Source organism: Scomber scombrus, chromosome 4 (assembly GCF_963691925.1).
Source record: "Scomber scombrus chromosome 4, fScoSco1.1, whole genome shotgun sequence".
Taxonomy (NCBI): domain Eukaryota; kingdom Metazoa; phylum Chordata; class Actinopteri; order Scombriformes; family Scombridae; genus Scomber; species Scomber scombrus.
Genome location: NC_084973.1, coordinates 12,484,600 through 12,499,585, shown reverse-complemented (window position 1 = coordinate 12,499,585; position 14,986 = coordinate 12,484,600). Strand labels below are relative to the sequence as shown.

Below are 14,986 nucleotides of genomic sequence, written 5' to 3'. Positions count from 1 at the left end.
ATCCTGCCAACTAGACCACATAGTGAGAACAAGACAGAGTGTCATTTGCAGACACGCTATGGCTAAACCCCCATCCTCCCCCTTCCCCCGGTCAGGCATGTTGGCAAGGCCGCCACAGACAGTGTTGCCTTTCACTTTGCAGAATCCCATCATAGAGCAGCTATAGCCTGTAGTTTCAGCACACTGTAATGTGGCAGTAAAACAGACAACAAAAGGCATCAAAGAAGCAATTTTAGAGGCCACCTAGAAGAAAAAAGACTGTCTGGGCCTTTTTCTGTTTTTTTCTCTTCTTCAATACAGTCAAATTCTGGCTGCTCTGCTACACCCTGCTGTCAATTTCAATCAATGAACCAACTCATTTCAATGAACATGCTGCATTGATCTATGATGTCTACGTCTGTGGCTCAAGACGGTCTGTTTGCTCTGGTGTTCCTGGCTACACCTCCACAAGGCTCTCTTCTAATCTGCCTGACCTTTGCAGTCAGTGGACGAAAAGAGCCAAAATGTCATGTTATCTGACCTGAGTGTCAGCTTCAAATAAAAAGGGATTGACTTCCTGAAAATACGAACAATGTCCAACTGCCCATGCCGTGCATCTCATTTCTTCTAATAAATTATTCTGTACAGAACCACGGAAATGCATTTTATGAGGATGGAATGTGTGTGCTCAAGCATGTGAAGTGGATGACATTGTTGATCGAGTTTACCTTTTTTGTGTATGAAAAGTACACTGCCCTACAGAGTAGTATAACATTATTCCTTTGGTATGGACTGATTAATGAGGCATTTGTTAACCATTAATAAGCAATTATTTACTGTTTATAAACTCTTCATGAACTAAGCCTTATGAGTAAGTGTAGCCAAGTTTTATATACTTCCATATTTGGCTGGAGAAAGACAAAGTCTTCATCTAACAACCCAAGAATAAACACATATTCAGAGTTTTCAAGCATTGATGCCACCGAGACTGCTGAAGCCACCAGATACCCTTTAGGACTTGTCGGTGATATCAGACACACCAATGTTTCAGTGACGTGTGTGGATGTAACTGACCAGATGACAAGATGTATAAGTCACTTTGACTTGTCGAAGTGAAGAAAGAAAAGCTCTGCTCTGACCTCATTGTGGAAAAGGTCAACATGTGCCACCTTAATGAGGGGCAATAGAATGTGTGAATATGCTTACACACACTTTCTCTCTCACACACACACACACACACACACATACACACACACACACACACACCATATAGTACTGTACTCTGATTGTTACTGTGAAATCAATGCAGGCATTGATGTTACACAGGAAATTACTGTGAAATTGAACTTGACACAGAGCGTTGTGGGATTGACAGTTTGACTTCATCTGTTGGGACTCTGGATGTGTTCTAAGAACTGGACAGGGCACTGCCAATTAGCCTTACAGCCCATTTTCCCAGTGGTCACTCACGGTATTGCAGTGAACAATACCCCTTCTGCCCAAAAAGCATTTTCTCGTTAACTGTTAACAGAACACCTCAAACTGCAAACAAAATTATTATGACACACAATTATGACTCTTACTACTATGAATTTTTGATCCATGGAGCTTTTATATTTGTAAAACTTTCTCCAGGCCGAGAAAGGCACTTTTGGTGTATATAAGCAATTCTTGCAGGACTGAATGGGTGCAATTTTTGGTCCTGTATCCAGCTCTTATAATTCATCCATGGTTCAGATATGGTGAGTAACGAAATTGGGTTTGTTATCTAACTGATTGACAATGTTTTGGTATGTTTCTGTTTTAGAATTTTGTGTTCAATAAAAAAAGATTTTGTGGAAAACATGTTAAAAAACATTAGGAAACAAAACATCAAAGTATTTCCACCCTTGCACCACTGCATTATTCATTTTCTGCTGCTGTCATCATTTTACAGACAGACTCTGTAATGATGATCTAACATAATGAACTGATAAGGTGGGGATGTCTTTTTTTTTTTTTTACAGTGTACCTGTGTGCCAGTGTCCCAGATGACCTCCTCCCTGCTGTCGACATCCTGATTCACAGCAACGATCCCCAGACTTATGAGAGCTCTAGAGTGTCGAATAATGTCAAGAAGAGTACGGACAAAGACCTTCTGACGCTTTCAGCTGCTTCACTCTATCCCCATTTACATCAAATTACAGCCAAGTTCAGTGTGACCTGAGCTGTCAGTATCAGCTTTAATCATGCAGTTTCTGCTGCTGCTTTTCTGCTGCTAAATCTGATCTACTTGTGTTTCACACTGACAGACCGAAGACAGAACAAATGCATCTTTAAACCAGTTGAAATATTGGTATTATTTTTTTTTTAACTGAGTGTGAAAAAAGACCATGACCAAAAACTAGCTTCATGATCATTGTTTGAGAGGTGAAAGTTACCATAGTTGCAGGAATAAAGATTTAAAAAATCATCCAGCTCTAAAACCTGTTATATAGATCTCATGACGCATGTGTCTCTTGAAATATAAACCACTGCAATCTGCATGCAGCTTGTTGTTGATGATTGGCTTGTTGTTCTGTGGCAGAACAACTGTGTGTTCTTGTGACCCCTGACCCAAAATAACCTCCTCTTAACGCCTCCTTCCAAAACACACCACCAATCACATTACCAACATATTTTTAAAGGTGAAAAGAACCAGAGGCAAGTAGGAAACAAAATGCCCACAAGAAGTTTTACAGTAAATATTTGTTGTCACTCTTCTGAAGGAGACACAAGGTTGATCCATGTGAACGATCCATGTCAATTAAAGAATTATTGATAGTGGTTACTGATATTTTTTGACAGGAAAACACAACAGATGTTATAATGCCTCGTAACATTCAAAAGATACGATCAAATTAACTCATATTTTTTCCCACTAACCGAGTAACCAAGATGAGGGATCCCAGATCTGGCCTATTTCTCCCACATCAAAGTTTTCTTGCCTGACAATAATGTTTCTCTTATACCAGACAGAGGCTTTAGGGGTGAGATATAGACTAGCTGTTAGTTGTTGTTTGGTGAGTGATTGTCCAAGTTCATCTGATAAAACATAATACTATATGTTAAACCGGTCTTCCCATTCGATTCAAGGAAGACTCCATCAGGGCCAAAATCCACAGTCCTCCTTCTGTGCAAAAATGTATTTAAAGCTTCAACTGTCCAAATGAGTCAAATCAAGAAGATCTTTCTCTTTTTAGTGCCAAAGTCCCTCTTTTTGTTACTATACTTCCACCACAGCTAAACAGGGAAACAATATTGGAGGAAACACATAGAGATAATTTGATGCTAAAAAGACTGTAAATGTGTCAGATAGCCACTTTATATGACTAACTCAGACTGTTGAAGCCTCATATAAGCTTCAGATAAACCTTTGAAAAATTTATTTTTACACAAAATGACCATGTGGACACACAGTCCCCATCACTTACATTGAAAGTGCAGTTGAAGGGGATCTTCAATAGCCAGTATGAACAGGACAAATTATTACAGCGAGGAAAACCCCTTTCACTATGAGAAAAACCTCTTTCACTGTTCAAATTGACACCTGACTTTTTGTCAAATTTGTAAACTTGTCCTTTTAAGATGTTTAAATACTGTGTTGACATTCCAGCTGACATTTCAATCAGGAGAGACCAGAGAATGAAGCAAGAAGAGCTGTTTATTATTACAATTATATTGATGATTAGGTATTGTCAAAGTCTTTGGCACTTGGACTCTGAGATTTTGAATCGAAGGACTTCAGTCCTGAGCAGCAGCAAGATAGAGCCCTCCTTGAGTTCAGACACTGGTGGTGGTTATCTGATGACTTATGCTGAGACTGATCAGGCTGATGAGGATGATTAAGTGATGCACTGATGAATCTGAAGACATCATCAAAAAAGCCCTTAAGCAGAGAGGGAGAAAACATATTTAAAAAGACAACTGCAATATGAAAGGCTGATAATGAAGGTGTGTCACCATGCTATTGGTTAGATGTGACCAGGTGATGTGAACAGCTGACATCTTAATTGATGCCCCAGAGATGCCCCAAGATAGTCTTCCTGACTGACCTAAGTGACTCAGTTTAGAAAACACTGCTAAAATGTAGTCTGAAGTAAAAGTTCATAAGTATTAGCAGTTAAATGTAAGAGTAAAACTAGTGGTGTGGTCCCTCTGACTGATATATAATTATATATGACATCATTAGATTATTAATACTGAAGCATCAGTGTGTAAGCAGCATGTTACTGGTGTAGGTGCTGGAGGTGGAGCTAGTTTGAACTACTTTATATACAGTTAGCTAATTTAGTTCAGTGGTTCCCAACCTAGGGGCCAGGCCCCTCCAAAAGGTCAAGGTGAACATTTAGTAAAATGAAACGATGTGAGAAGTTTAGACGAAAAAATCCCTAGTTGTTGGAGCTGTTAACAACTCATAGGCATCTGAAAAGGGACCCAGACTACACTGCTTTTTTTTTTTTTGAAGATGTCAAAAGCCAAAAAGGTTGGAAACCAGTAGTTTAATCTTTAACAATTTGTTGTATTTTAAAAGCTTGTTACATTACCCATTGTTTCAAATCTTCATCTGAAAAGTAACTTAAACTGTCAAATGAATGTAGTGGAGTATGATATGGAGTATGAATGTAGTGGAGTGGAAGTGTAAAGTAGCATGGATGTTTCCTCCATGTTTGCCTTTCCTCCTCCTCTCTATAAAAGACTGAGAATTGTAGGGATATAATACCATACAAAAAGTTGTACTTGAAATCAGGTCTTTTCTGTTATCAGTGACTGTAGTTTTGTAAACATGTACATTTATGTTTGTAACTGTAAACTCTGTGCTGCAAGCTGTATTTGCATACTTGCAGGCTGAACATTTTATGCTGCCTGCTGCAATCTCCTTTTTGCAAGTTTGTGCATCAGTTACAGGTCTGCAAGCATGTGTTCACAACCTGTGAGGAAAAAACAATCACGCACAAAGGCTTTTTCTACTTTTTCTTTACTGCATGTTGCGTGTGTAACAGTTGTGTTATGTACACTGAGCTTTGTAAGAAGGAGGGCAAGACCTTCAACTTTAACAATTCAGCTTTGTTGGAGACTTAACCACTTAAAACGTCATTAGGTGATTGTGTGACCACTAAGATGACTCAAAAACAAACCCATAGCAACAGTCCTGATGAATATTTAGATTTGGTAGGTCAGAGCAAAGAAACAGAGAAACAAACAGTAGAGAGTAAAACATACAAAGTTATACAAATAAATAATACAATACACGCAATACAATAGCACATTACAAATGTATGCTAGTCAAAATAACTAGTGATCAAGGTAAGATATTGAAATCAGTGAGTTAAGAGCTGAGCGGCTTTTAGCAGACTTTTTAAGCTGGTTTTGAGAGAACTGATAGAGCTGCAGCCCCTTACATTGTCAGGCAGGGTGTTCCATTGATTGGTGGCTGTTCCAAAGAAAGCTGACTGCTCAAATGCAGTGTGGTGAAATGTTATGGTACAATTTAATATAAAGGATACTCTGGAGAAGGGACCAAACCATTTAAAATGGTATAAACCAGGCACAAATTTGAAAATATAAGATTCTCAAAGCTAAGTAAATTTCATTTCCCCAGTACCTCACAGTAATAGAAATTCACTGGCTTTTCGTCTAGAGTTTTCAGACTTTGTTTGGTTTTATGGCTGTTTCTCCAGCTTGCCAAACTTCAACAGCAACATATTGATATATCACAGTAATGGAGTGGCAGACTGTGTGTCACTGTGAAGTCATAGCAAACAAATGTCATTTTATAGTAATAGACTGTGAAAATGTCACATTAGCTTACTGTGAAAGAAATGCATCTAGTAGCCAGTAATTTCCTGTAAACTTACATTCAAATATTTTACAGTGTAAGGATATGTTAACATCACATCCTCACAGAGCTCACTGTCTGTTTCCTCCCATGGATAGCAGGGAGGATGAGATGATAACTTTAACATATGCAAACACATGCACTGTCTCCTCAGCACCTTCATTTAAATATGTTTACTTTGAACCGTCTATGAGCCATCCTGTTCTCTCTCCTTACATCATGCAACTTTGTGTTCATCTCAACGCCTGTGAATTAAGCTTCTGCTGACTTGGTGACCTACCTTCCTTTTATTGCTCTGTGGTGTGTTTCAGGGAAAACCGACAGGAGTATGGGGAATGTAGTGGGAGTTCAAGCACCATGTGCGTAATAGACGGACTCACAAATACTTAACAGAAGTGCAAATCATCTGTGCTTGAACTCAACTGATTTCTGAGGTTGTGGATGAAGACAGTACTGCTGGTCAGCAGTCTCTGTGGGACACAAAGAACTGGTTCGGCTGAGTGTCAAACATACACTTGTACAAACGTTATGTAGTCTGCTAGGTAAGTTAGTTAGTAAGGTACACATACATAACAGTTTGTTATGAACTGAGCATCTGTATTTGAGGCATTATTAGTTCTCAGTAGTTCTTATCTTGAATGCCTAATAGTAATCTCTATTGTGAGTAAAACCTGTAAAATCAGCTTCTGTACTGTTCAAATTACCTTTAAGCAAGTTATTGATTATCTGGCTGACGTCACAGGGAGCTGATTGGTTGATCAAATTACACCTATGCTGCAAAGCCACTTGTAATGAGATATGTTTACATCCTGCAGCTCTGTGAGACTTGAAGTGCACAAGATGTACACAAACTGCAATAACCTCCTAACATGTGCATTTTCTCCACCACAAGTTGAATGTAATGTAGCACAGATTATTTTGAAGATGTGAACAGGAAGTATGCAATTAATAAACCTGATTGTTGATGTTCTGCTTCTTGTTTTACCCATTCATCCGCATCAGTGGCCCCTGACTCACTGTCTGGCTGTATTGATTTAATAGATGAAGACTGCTGCCGCCAGGCTTAATGTGTGGAACTGGGTCACTCTATTGTAGTCTGAGATGAGGTGTTGCATCCATTAAAAGGTTTTACTTGTTAATATTCACGCAAAGTGTACACTTATTCACAGGCTAAAGAATTAAAGAGGTGTTTTCTTACATTCATTATATTGTGGAGAAAAAAAGAAGGAAAAACAGTCAAAAAGATGGCATTATCGTGTTTCAGAAATTCATACCCTTCCATTGAATTTAAAGACTGATGCAATCCATTGAGATTGTTGTAGTCATAAAAGACTTTAGATGAACGAAACACAATGACATTGCTTTCCTTTGAGGGTTTACCTCAATTTCCTGTGACTTTTCTGGAAAGACAAATGCATTCATATTTAGACAGAACCTCTCCCCGGCCTCCTCCCCCTCCAAGCGAGGTGTTAAAAGAGAGCGATCCCTGATGGGACGTGACTGGTGAGAATCAGTGCTCTTTTCATCACCCTGTGTTTGCTGTGTTCCCTTCTTTATTTTGACAACCTTGCTTTGAGGATGTGGAGATGTGGTGATTCACTGAGAGATAGAAATGCAGAGTCATCATCTGTGTGAGAGAGAGAGAGAGAGCATCTATTCAGACAGACTGTGAGCCAGCATGAATCAGCTGTTGCCTGCAAGTCTAAAGTCTTATCTCTGTTGTTCCCTCTGGGCACCGACAGATAGAGAGGGCACGCAGGCGAGAAGACCAAGGACTTCAACATAAACATGTTTGCCTCCAGCCTGGTGTCTTTGGGACCGAGGCTGGTGGTTTGGGACACTGAGCTGTTTGCTGTGGCTGTTTAATTGCTTTCCCCCTATGGCTGAGAGAGACAGTTTAGATAATTTGAACACTTTTATTGATGCTCTCAGCATCTCATTTGAGACTCTGTGAAGTACTGGCAGAAAACTTTCATTACTTTTATATCAGCCACCAAATCAGTGCCTCACAAAACTCAAAATGCCTCTTAGAGAAACATTCAGACAACTAATTCCACAGTAGCTCAAGATTTAAATCGCCTTCAATCCTTGAGCCAGAAGGGTCATTCTTAACCTTGGAAATAGCGATTTAACAAAACAAAACAAAAAGTCTCATCATCAGGCGCCACTTACTTTTTATCTGGACCTTTCAGCCATATCTAATGGGCTTTGACAGCTGATGTTTAGGTATCATGGAGACATTTAGTGAAGAATGGTCTTTGGAGTCACATTTTAATGGCCCACAAACTGTGGATGATGAAAATTAAACATGTTCAAGCCCAATTCTGACAGTATATAACTGACAGAAAAATCAAAAATGTATGATATGTCCTGTTAAACATTTCTGTTGGTATACCAAAAAGACAAGACCCCATACAGCGAAACACTATAGGTATGTGATGGTCTGACATCGCAGATAGCATACAAAAGTGGGCCACTTCAGGCAATGATGCTGCACTGCTGGCCCTCCTCTGGCCCAGACATAATGGATGTGATCCTGAATATAAAACAGCAAATAAATATCCCAAATCAAATGTGAGCCTTTTTTGGTAAAGATGTGGTGCTCTCAAGTATGTGTATTCAGGACGTGGGCCAGTTCTGGTTTTTCTTGGTTGACATAAGGCATTGCTATGACTTGCTTGTGGCTCCAGATCTGGGAAACAGGAGCGGACCGCCCAAGTGCCACCATCACATGGTGTATAATTATGTCATCACATGTGACAGTTGTGGGGAACACTACAACGGCAAAGAACCTGGACAAGTTACTTAATGAACGTCGTAAATACAGAAGGATCAAATATCAGAGACCATGTTTGAACAGAGACAGGGATTACTATCTATCTTCCATAAATATAATAACACAATAAGTTGATGTTAATATCTAATTTGAATTGAAGACTTGACAGTTCCATATCTTAGTGTTCATAAACTGATCTAAGCTAAACAAGATAAGAATTGTGGCAAGACTGTACACCACGACTCATTACATAACTAGAATATGCTATAAAATATGCCATGTGCACAGGGCCAGCTTGTAGTCAGCAGTTTTAATACAGCAGTTAATTGAGATGTCTATCAGCAGGTTTGACTAAAGGGCAGGAAGTCTAGCTGTTTTTAAGCAAATCCATTGTCCTTGTACCCCCTAAAGCTTAATAGGTTACTGATGACAGCTGCTGTTCATGTTAACGACTCATTAACAATGATGACATAATGCAGCCTACAGACATGACAGAAGTTTTAACCTAATGGATACATAATGGAAATATGTGGAGTTTGTAATGCTATCATGATGGCAGACTGCAGTAATACATGAAAAGTAATTGCTTGTGTCTTAACTATTCTTTATAGAGGGAGGTAAATAATGAAATGAGCCCCTTGGAAATGCTACATGACAATCAAAACTTCTTACTGCATTATTATGAGCTCATTTGCTGCTAGAAAAACACAAACCCAGAAGATGCTGCCATCAAACAATAGAGTGTTATTTTGTTAAATGACCTCGTTGCTTTGTTTTCCTTCAAATCCCAGTGGATGGGCTTGTATTGACGGTTAAAGGATGGGTCTGAAAGTGATGAAATCATGTGGCAGGAAACAGAGAGGACTTGCAGACTGAACATTGTTGTGTTTTGGGAGTTGATATGATTTTCTGTCAGGGCAGATGTGTCTGAGAAACTTCTCCACAATCTAGTGAAGTCAAATCCAAAAGTGTGCCCAACGCTTGTCCCTCAGGGGTGGACAAGAGCCAGAGTGGTGGACAGAAAAATTAGAACAGAGGAAATGAAAGTCCTACACATCCAGCCATGCTTTAGAGTGGGGAGAGGAGGATCAATAGATTTGACAGATTTCTGTGTGAGAAAACACTGGCTCTGAGTCACTTCCTAAATAAAAATAAACTACTTAAATGTTTAAGTGGGGAAAAAATCATTCTTTTTACTCCCCTTTTGTTCTTACCTTCACATTCTCAACTCCATTTGCTGTGGGAAGGAGAATGGAGTCATTAGCTAGTGGGAGGGAGGTATATCAAGAGGCAACGATTTTATCTAGCTGGTTCCTCAGTGTCAAAATATCTTCAAGTAGCACACTCATCTGCTGCTGCTGCTTTCTCATTATATGTTGGCAACATGACCCCAAGCATCCAGCCTACGTCTGGAAGGGTAGCTGTAACGAGCAGAATATGGTGTTGGTGGCAACAAACAGTTGGCAGGATGATTCCTGCCTCTCTTCAGTCTGTGTTTCTTTACTTCTTAGTTTTGCAAATTTCACATTCTTGCTTTCTTTCTTGAACAGTAAAAGTAACAGCCTCTTGTGCACACCAGTGACCAAGTTCAGAAGTTGAGTTAACAGAGGACAGAGGTTAAAGGTCAGTACAAGGGTCAAGTAGACGGTGGATTCCAAGAGGATCAAAGCTGATGCCAAAGTTGAAAAGGGGAACAGTTGCTTGTACGTTTTCACTAGCTGATTCTTCACAGCAGCAGATCAAAGACTAGACTTTGCTTTAAAAAATGTATGGCATTAAGTGAAACTGAATTAAATATGACTGAAAAGCTAACATAATGCAATTTTAGAGTATTTAGAGCTTACTCCACATTCCTCTGCTTTGCATTGGTAAATTTTTATGAATCTCATTCATTGCTGTCTGCCACGGTGCATTTCTGCAGACAGCAGCACAGCAGTCACACTTCTCCTCGTCTCTCAACTCTCAGATGATGTGGAACCAGTTTGTGAAATGCCTTTGAAGCAGCGATCATTCACACAAACCATCCTTCATAAGGGTGTGACCCTTGACCTCTGCAGAGACTTACATAACCGTCTGACCCCCCACCCCCCCCCCCCCCCCCCCCCCCACCCCCCACCCAGTCATAAACTGCCTCTTGCACTTTGACATTTTTGACTGACAATTTTGAATGAGTCAGCACAGCCAGATGTAAAATATAAAGTAAATCATTTATTAACAATGTTACACAATTTCCATCCCAAGCAGCAGTAGTCATGCTGTGGGCACATCTGGCTATCTCATTTGCTAGGTCTCTAAAGAAAAAAAGAACCAAATATACATTCAGAAAACAACTCCATCAAGGACTTAAAAAAAATTAATTTAGTAAAACATTTATGTATAGGTTCATACATATATATATAAAAAACAGATGTACAGTACAAATCACAAGGTTTCATATCAAACATCTATATGAAAATGTTCTATTCAAAAAACAGTTTTAGTGCAAAAGCATTTTATAATATAAAAATACTGCGTTGTAATTTCTCTCTCCGATATGAAGAGTAGAGGACACAGGACGTGTGTCAGAGGAAAAGGTTAGAGGTGTGTGTCTGCGATGGGGATTCGTCTCAGCTCGACAATCTGGGAGTTGGTTACGCTCCCTCCGTCGTGGCTTCCAGGGATGGACTCATTATCGCTGACATTAAGGCCGGTCCCTAAGACAGACAGAAATGACACCTTACACTTCTGTCACCAAATATGATTTATGTCTTTGTGCAGAGTATGTACTTTTACTGCGTTACCTGTCTTTATTACAACAAACACAGCTAGTCATTTGCAGTACTGATTATCTGTCACATTTGCCCCCTTAGTGGCAACATGTTATTATGTAATCTAATAAATTTCATAATCTTGGGACTGTATCTGATCAGTCATGGTCATGGGTTGGATAAGGAGCAGACTCAAACTGTAATGCAAAAGTGGAAATCAGCAGTGAAACAAAGTAAGCCAAAAGTTGCAGGATAATTCATACAGCAGGCCTGTTGGTAAAACTGTGGCACCATATGTGTATTAGTGTGTATAGTAAACATGTGTTCAGTAATCCTATCACCAACAAGCAAGTTACTAGATATTTTCTGCACTGCTTGTTTGCAGGATATCATCAGAACTTCTACAGTTCAATATATCTTGCTGGAAAGTTAAATAGTGGGCCAAGAAACAAAAGATATTTCTTTGTGTAGATTCAGAAACTGTTGCATATTGTGGGACAGGGAATTTAACTTTCACTTTGGTATCTAATACAATACATTTATTATTGAATCTTGTGTTTAAGTTCTTGTCACATCATATTTCTTAATGTCTGACTTTGAATGTGGTCTCCATTTTGATAAAGGATGGTGAACTGTATAAACCAGGGACATTAATGGAACTACTTACAGCACCAGTCAAAAGTTTGGACACACTTTCTCATTCAAGTCAATGGGAATTTCTGTCTGGGAATGTTTTGACTGGCGCTATAAGTCCTGGACTTTATCACTCTATTCCTGACAAAGTCTGACAAAGCTGACTGTAAACTAGAAATAATCAGGATATCACAATACACACATTTATATGTTTGTGTGTATATATATATATATATATATATATATATATATATATATATATATATATATATAAGTGTTCTGAGTTGAATCCTTGCTTGATACATTTAACTGTAACTTACAGAATAAGGTGACGTATGACACCTGTGACTTAAATAAGTGGAGTAGCGGTCTGACTTCTGACCCATAATGATTCATTCTCAGTTATGTCAAGGCTCCTTTTACAAGAAAAAGCTGCCGTTTCACTGTAAAACCAACACGTCAATGATTAGCCTTCAGTTGTACTACGCAGAATAGATGTGCTGATGGTACGTGTGTATCTCATCGTGTGCGTGTTAATGGTTCACTACCAAATGAAGTGTGAGGACCCTCATTACAGTCCTACTTACTGACCCTGTCAGGCGGTACCCTATTATGTAATACTGATTAGCGAATTATCTTTACTGCTGACTGACTGGTTGAGATTAAACCAGGTTATAAGTTTAGTGTGACATCTAGGCTGAAGAGAAGGTCAGGGGTCACCAAGGAAAGTGTGGAGACTCTACTAGTGGCTTATGGAAGAAAGTTCTTGAGACCTGTGAGGCTACAAATGTAAAACAGATTGGATCATGTTAATTAGCTGATTTGTACTATTTTACTAAAATTAGTCTAAAAAGTTTGTATTTTTTAAAAACAGCATAACTCAACTTTTCCCTTTTACTTTTTACTTGAGGCCATGCCAAAGACCTGTGAGGAGCCAACTGCTTTGAATTAATTCAATCTTGCAAACTTGCCTCTTTGCTGAATAATATGAATGACTACTTCATACTGCTGAGTTTGCATTTGAAGGCACCAATAAATTCCCTCGGCTTGTGTGCTGTAGCCCCGAGACTATTACAGGTTGAACACCACACTGACTCAAGACAGCAGGAAGAAGTCAAGATAAGAGCAGAGCAGGGACAACTGTCCTGCTGCTACAACAGTCTGTTTATTCAAGATGCAGGCTGACACGTACAAACACACAAATCTGGCTCTGGTTCAATTTGTCACCAGACAGTCAATAAGAGTATAGGAGGTTATCTCTGTCCATGTTTTTCACTCAGTGTAATGCTATCCTCTCAGCCTAATCCACATTCATTATCACCCCTAAGTCTCTCAAACTCACAGCTGCTATACTTTAAATTTGGCTATCTCCTTGGTGACCAGTTTTGTTTTTCTTGGATGCACACTAACGGGTGCTGCATCCTAGAGGCATACCCTCTGCACTGTTATCTGTTTTGTACCTGAACAGACAGAGTGAAGTTTGATGATTGTTTCAAGATAAAAACCTGGCGTCAAGGTCAAATCAAATCTCAGGCCTGTAGCTTTTACTGCGCTGAAAGATGTCAGGAGCTTGGAGCTGCTCATTAATTGTTAATGTTTAATTGGATCTCCTTGAAAGTATTTTGACCAAATCCTCTAATAATCCTAAAAATGATCCGGTGACATTCAGCGTGACCTGACCCAACCCCAATAACTTCAAGTTCTTATCAGGTTCAGTTATGTCACTCAGTCTATCTTCCATAACCATAAAACAGAATTTACAACTTGTTGATTCATCGCAAAACAGCACGTAATCTAAAAACACACAATACAATAAAGTTGGTGACACGTTTGCTTCTGTTTTCCACAGAAGAAAATTTCAGGTTCAACTTCAAGAATTTTGTAACTGTAAAGGCACCACAGACGGATTCATTCCCTGAGCTGAAGCTGTAACAAGAACAATCATGTAGATTTTCATGATTCATGACAGAGAAGACTCTTCATTACATTACATTGCTACGGCTGAATGCCTTAGTTGGTTCAGAGCCTCAATTTTCTAAACACAAAACCAGATTTCATGTCTGCAAATCACATCTACACCAGCAAAAATGAAAAATTGCTCTCTATCCTCAAAGTTGAGAAAAATAGTACTTACCTATTGAAGGGAGATTATTTCATTAGTTTGCTGACTAAATGAGATATAGGCACCAAAGTAGAGATTACAGCAGATCTTCAAAGTAGATTTATGAATGCTGCATTTATTCAGGTTCTTGTACTCATTTTAAAGTTGTGCATCATTGCTTATTTATGTTAACACTAGGTAGGACAGCCGCCTCTGTAAGAGTATACGACCATGACATCATCAGATCGGTTGTTTTTCAGCAGTGGTAACAGTTACTCCGCTGGAGTCCTTCTCTTTCTGGTAATGTCTCACATTAACAGCAGAGGAGTGTCCTGGTGTATTGAGGCTCCTTCTGGCTGCTGTCCAGCTGGGCCTGATTCTTACACAGACACTGCAAAGCAATTACTCAGTGATTTGAAAGAGTGAAGAGAGGACTATGTATACTGGACTGGTGATATATCAGTGAGCAGTTTGGGCCCTCAGCTCATTAAACATTGATGGCGATTGAGGAAGAATGGTTTCCATGGTAGCAGAGAGATTTAAGGTCAGCAGAGGAATGACTATACAGGGATGAAGCTAATGGATGCCATGGATATGTATGCATACTATCAAATACACACACCACACACATGCTAACTTTTGCATTCACTCACCACAGAATAAACTCATAATATCTCTTTTGTGTTTTTGCTCTAAGCCACATGTGCCACGCCCTGGTCCAGAAGGGGGATAAATTAAGGTCATATTTTGGAAGCATGTTGTGTTTTTCTTGTAATTTAAAGAAAAAGTTGCCACCACATTGTGTTGGATCGTGGTTTTGCACAGTACACAGTGCCTGTGTTATTATATGTCATGGAAAAGTACTAGACTGACATGCTCACAGGATGTTTTTA

At 39.2% G+C, this 14,986-nt stretch overlaps 1 protein-coding gene across 1 annotated transcript in view; it reads right to left on the bottom strand.

Moving 5' to 3' along the window:
• Positions 1-10,918: 10,918 nt before the first annotated feature.
• Positions 10,919-14,986, bottom strand: part of adgrv1 (adhesion G protein-coupled receptor V1) — a 95,864-nt gene continuing 91,796 nt past the window's right edge. The window contains exon 95 of the mRNA XM_062416710.1: positions 10,919-11,305. Within this exon, the coding sequence (XP_062272694.1) occupies positions 11,187-11,305 (119 nt within the window). The 3' untranslated portion in view covers positions 10,919-11,186. The remainder of the gene's footprint in view (positions 11,306-14,986) is intronic.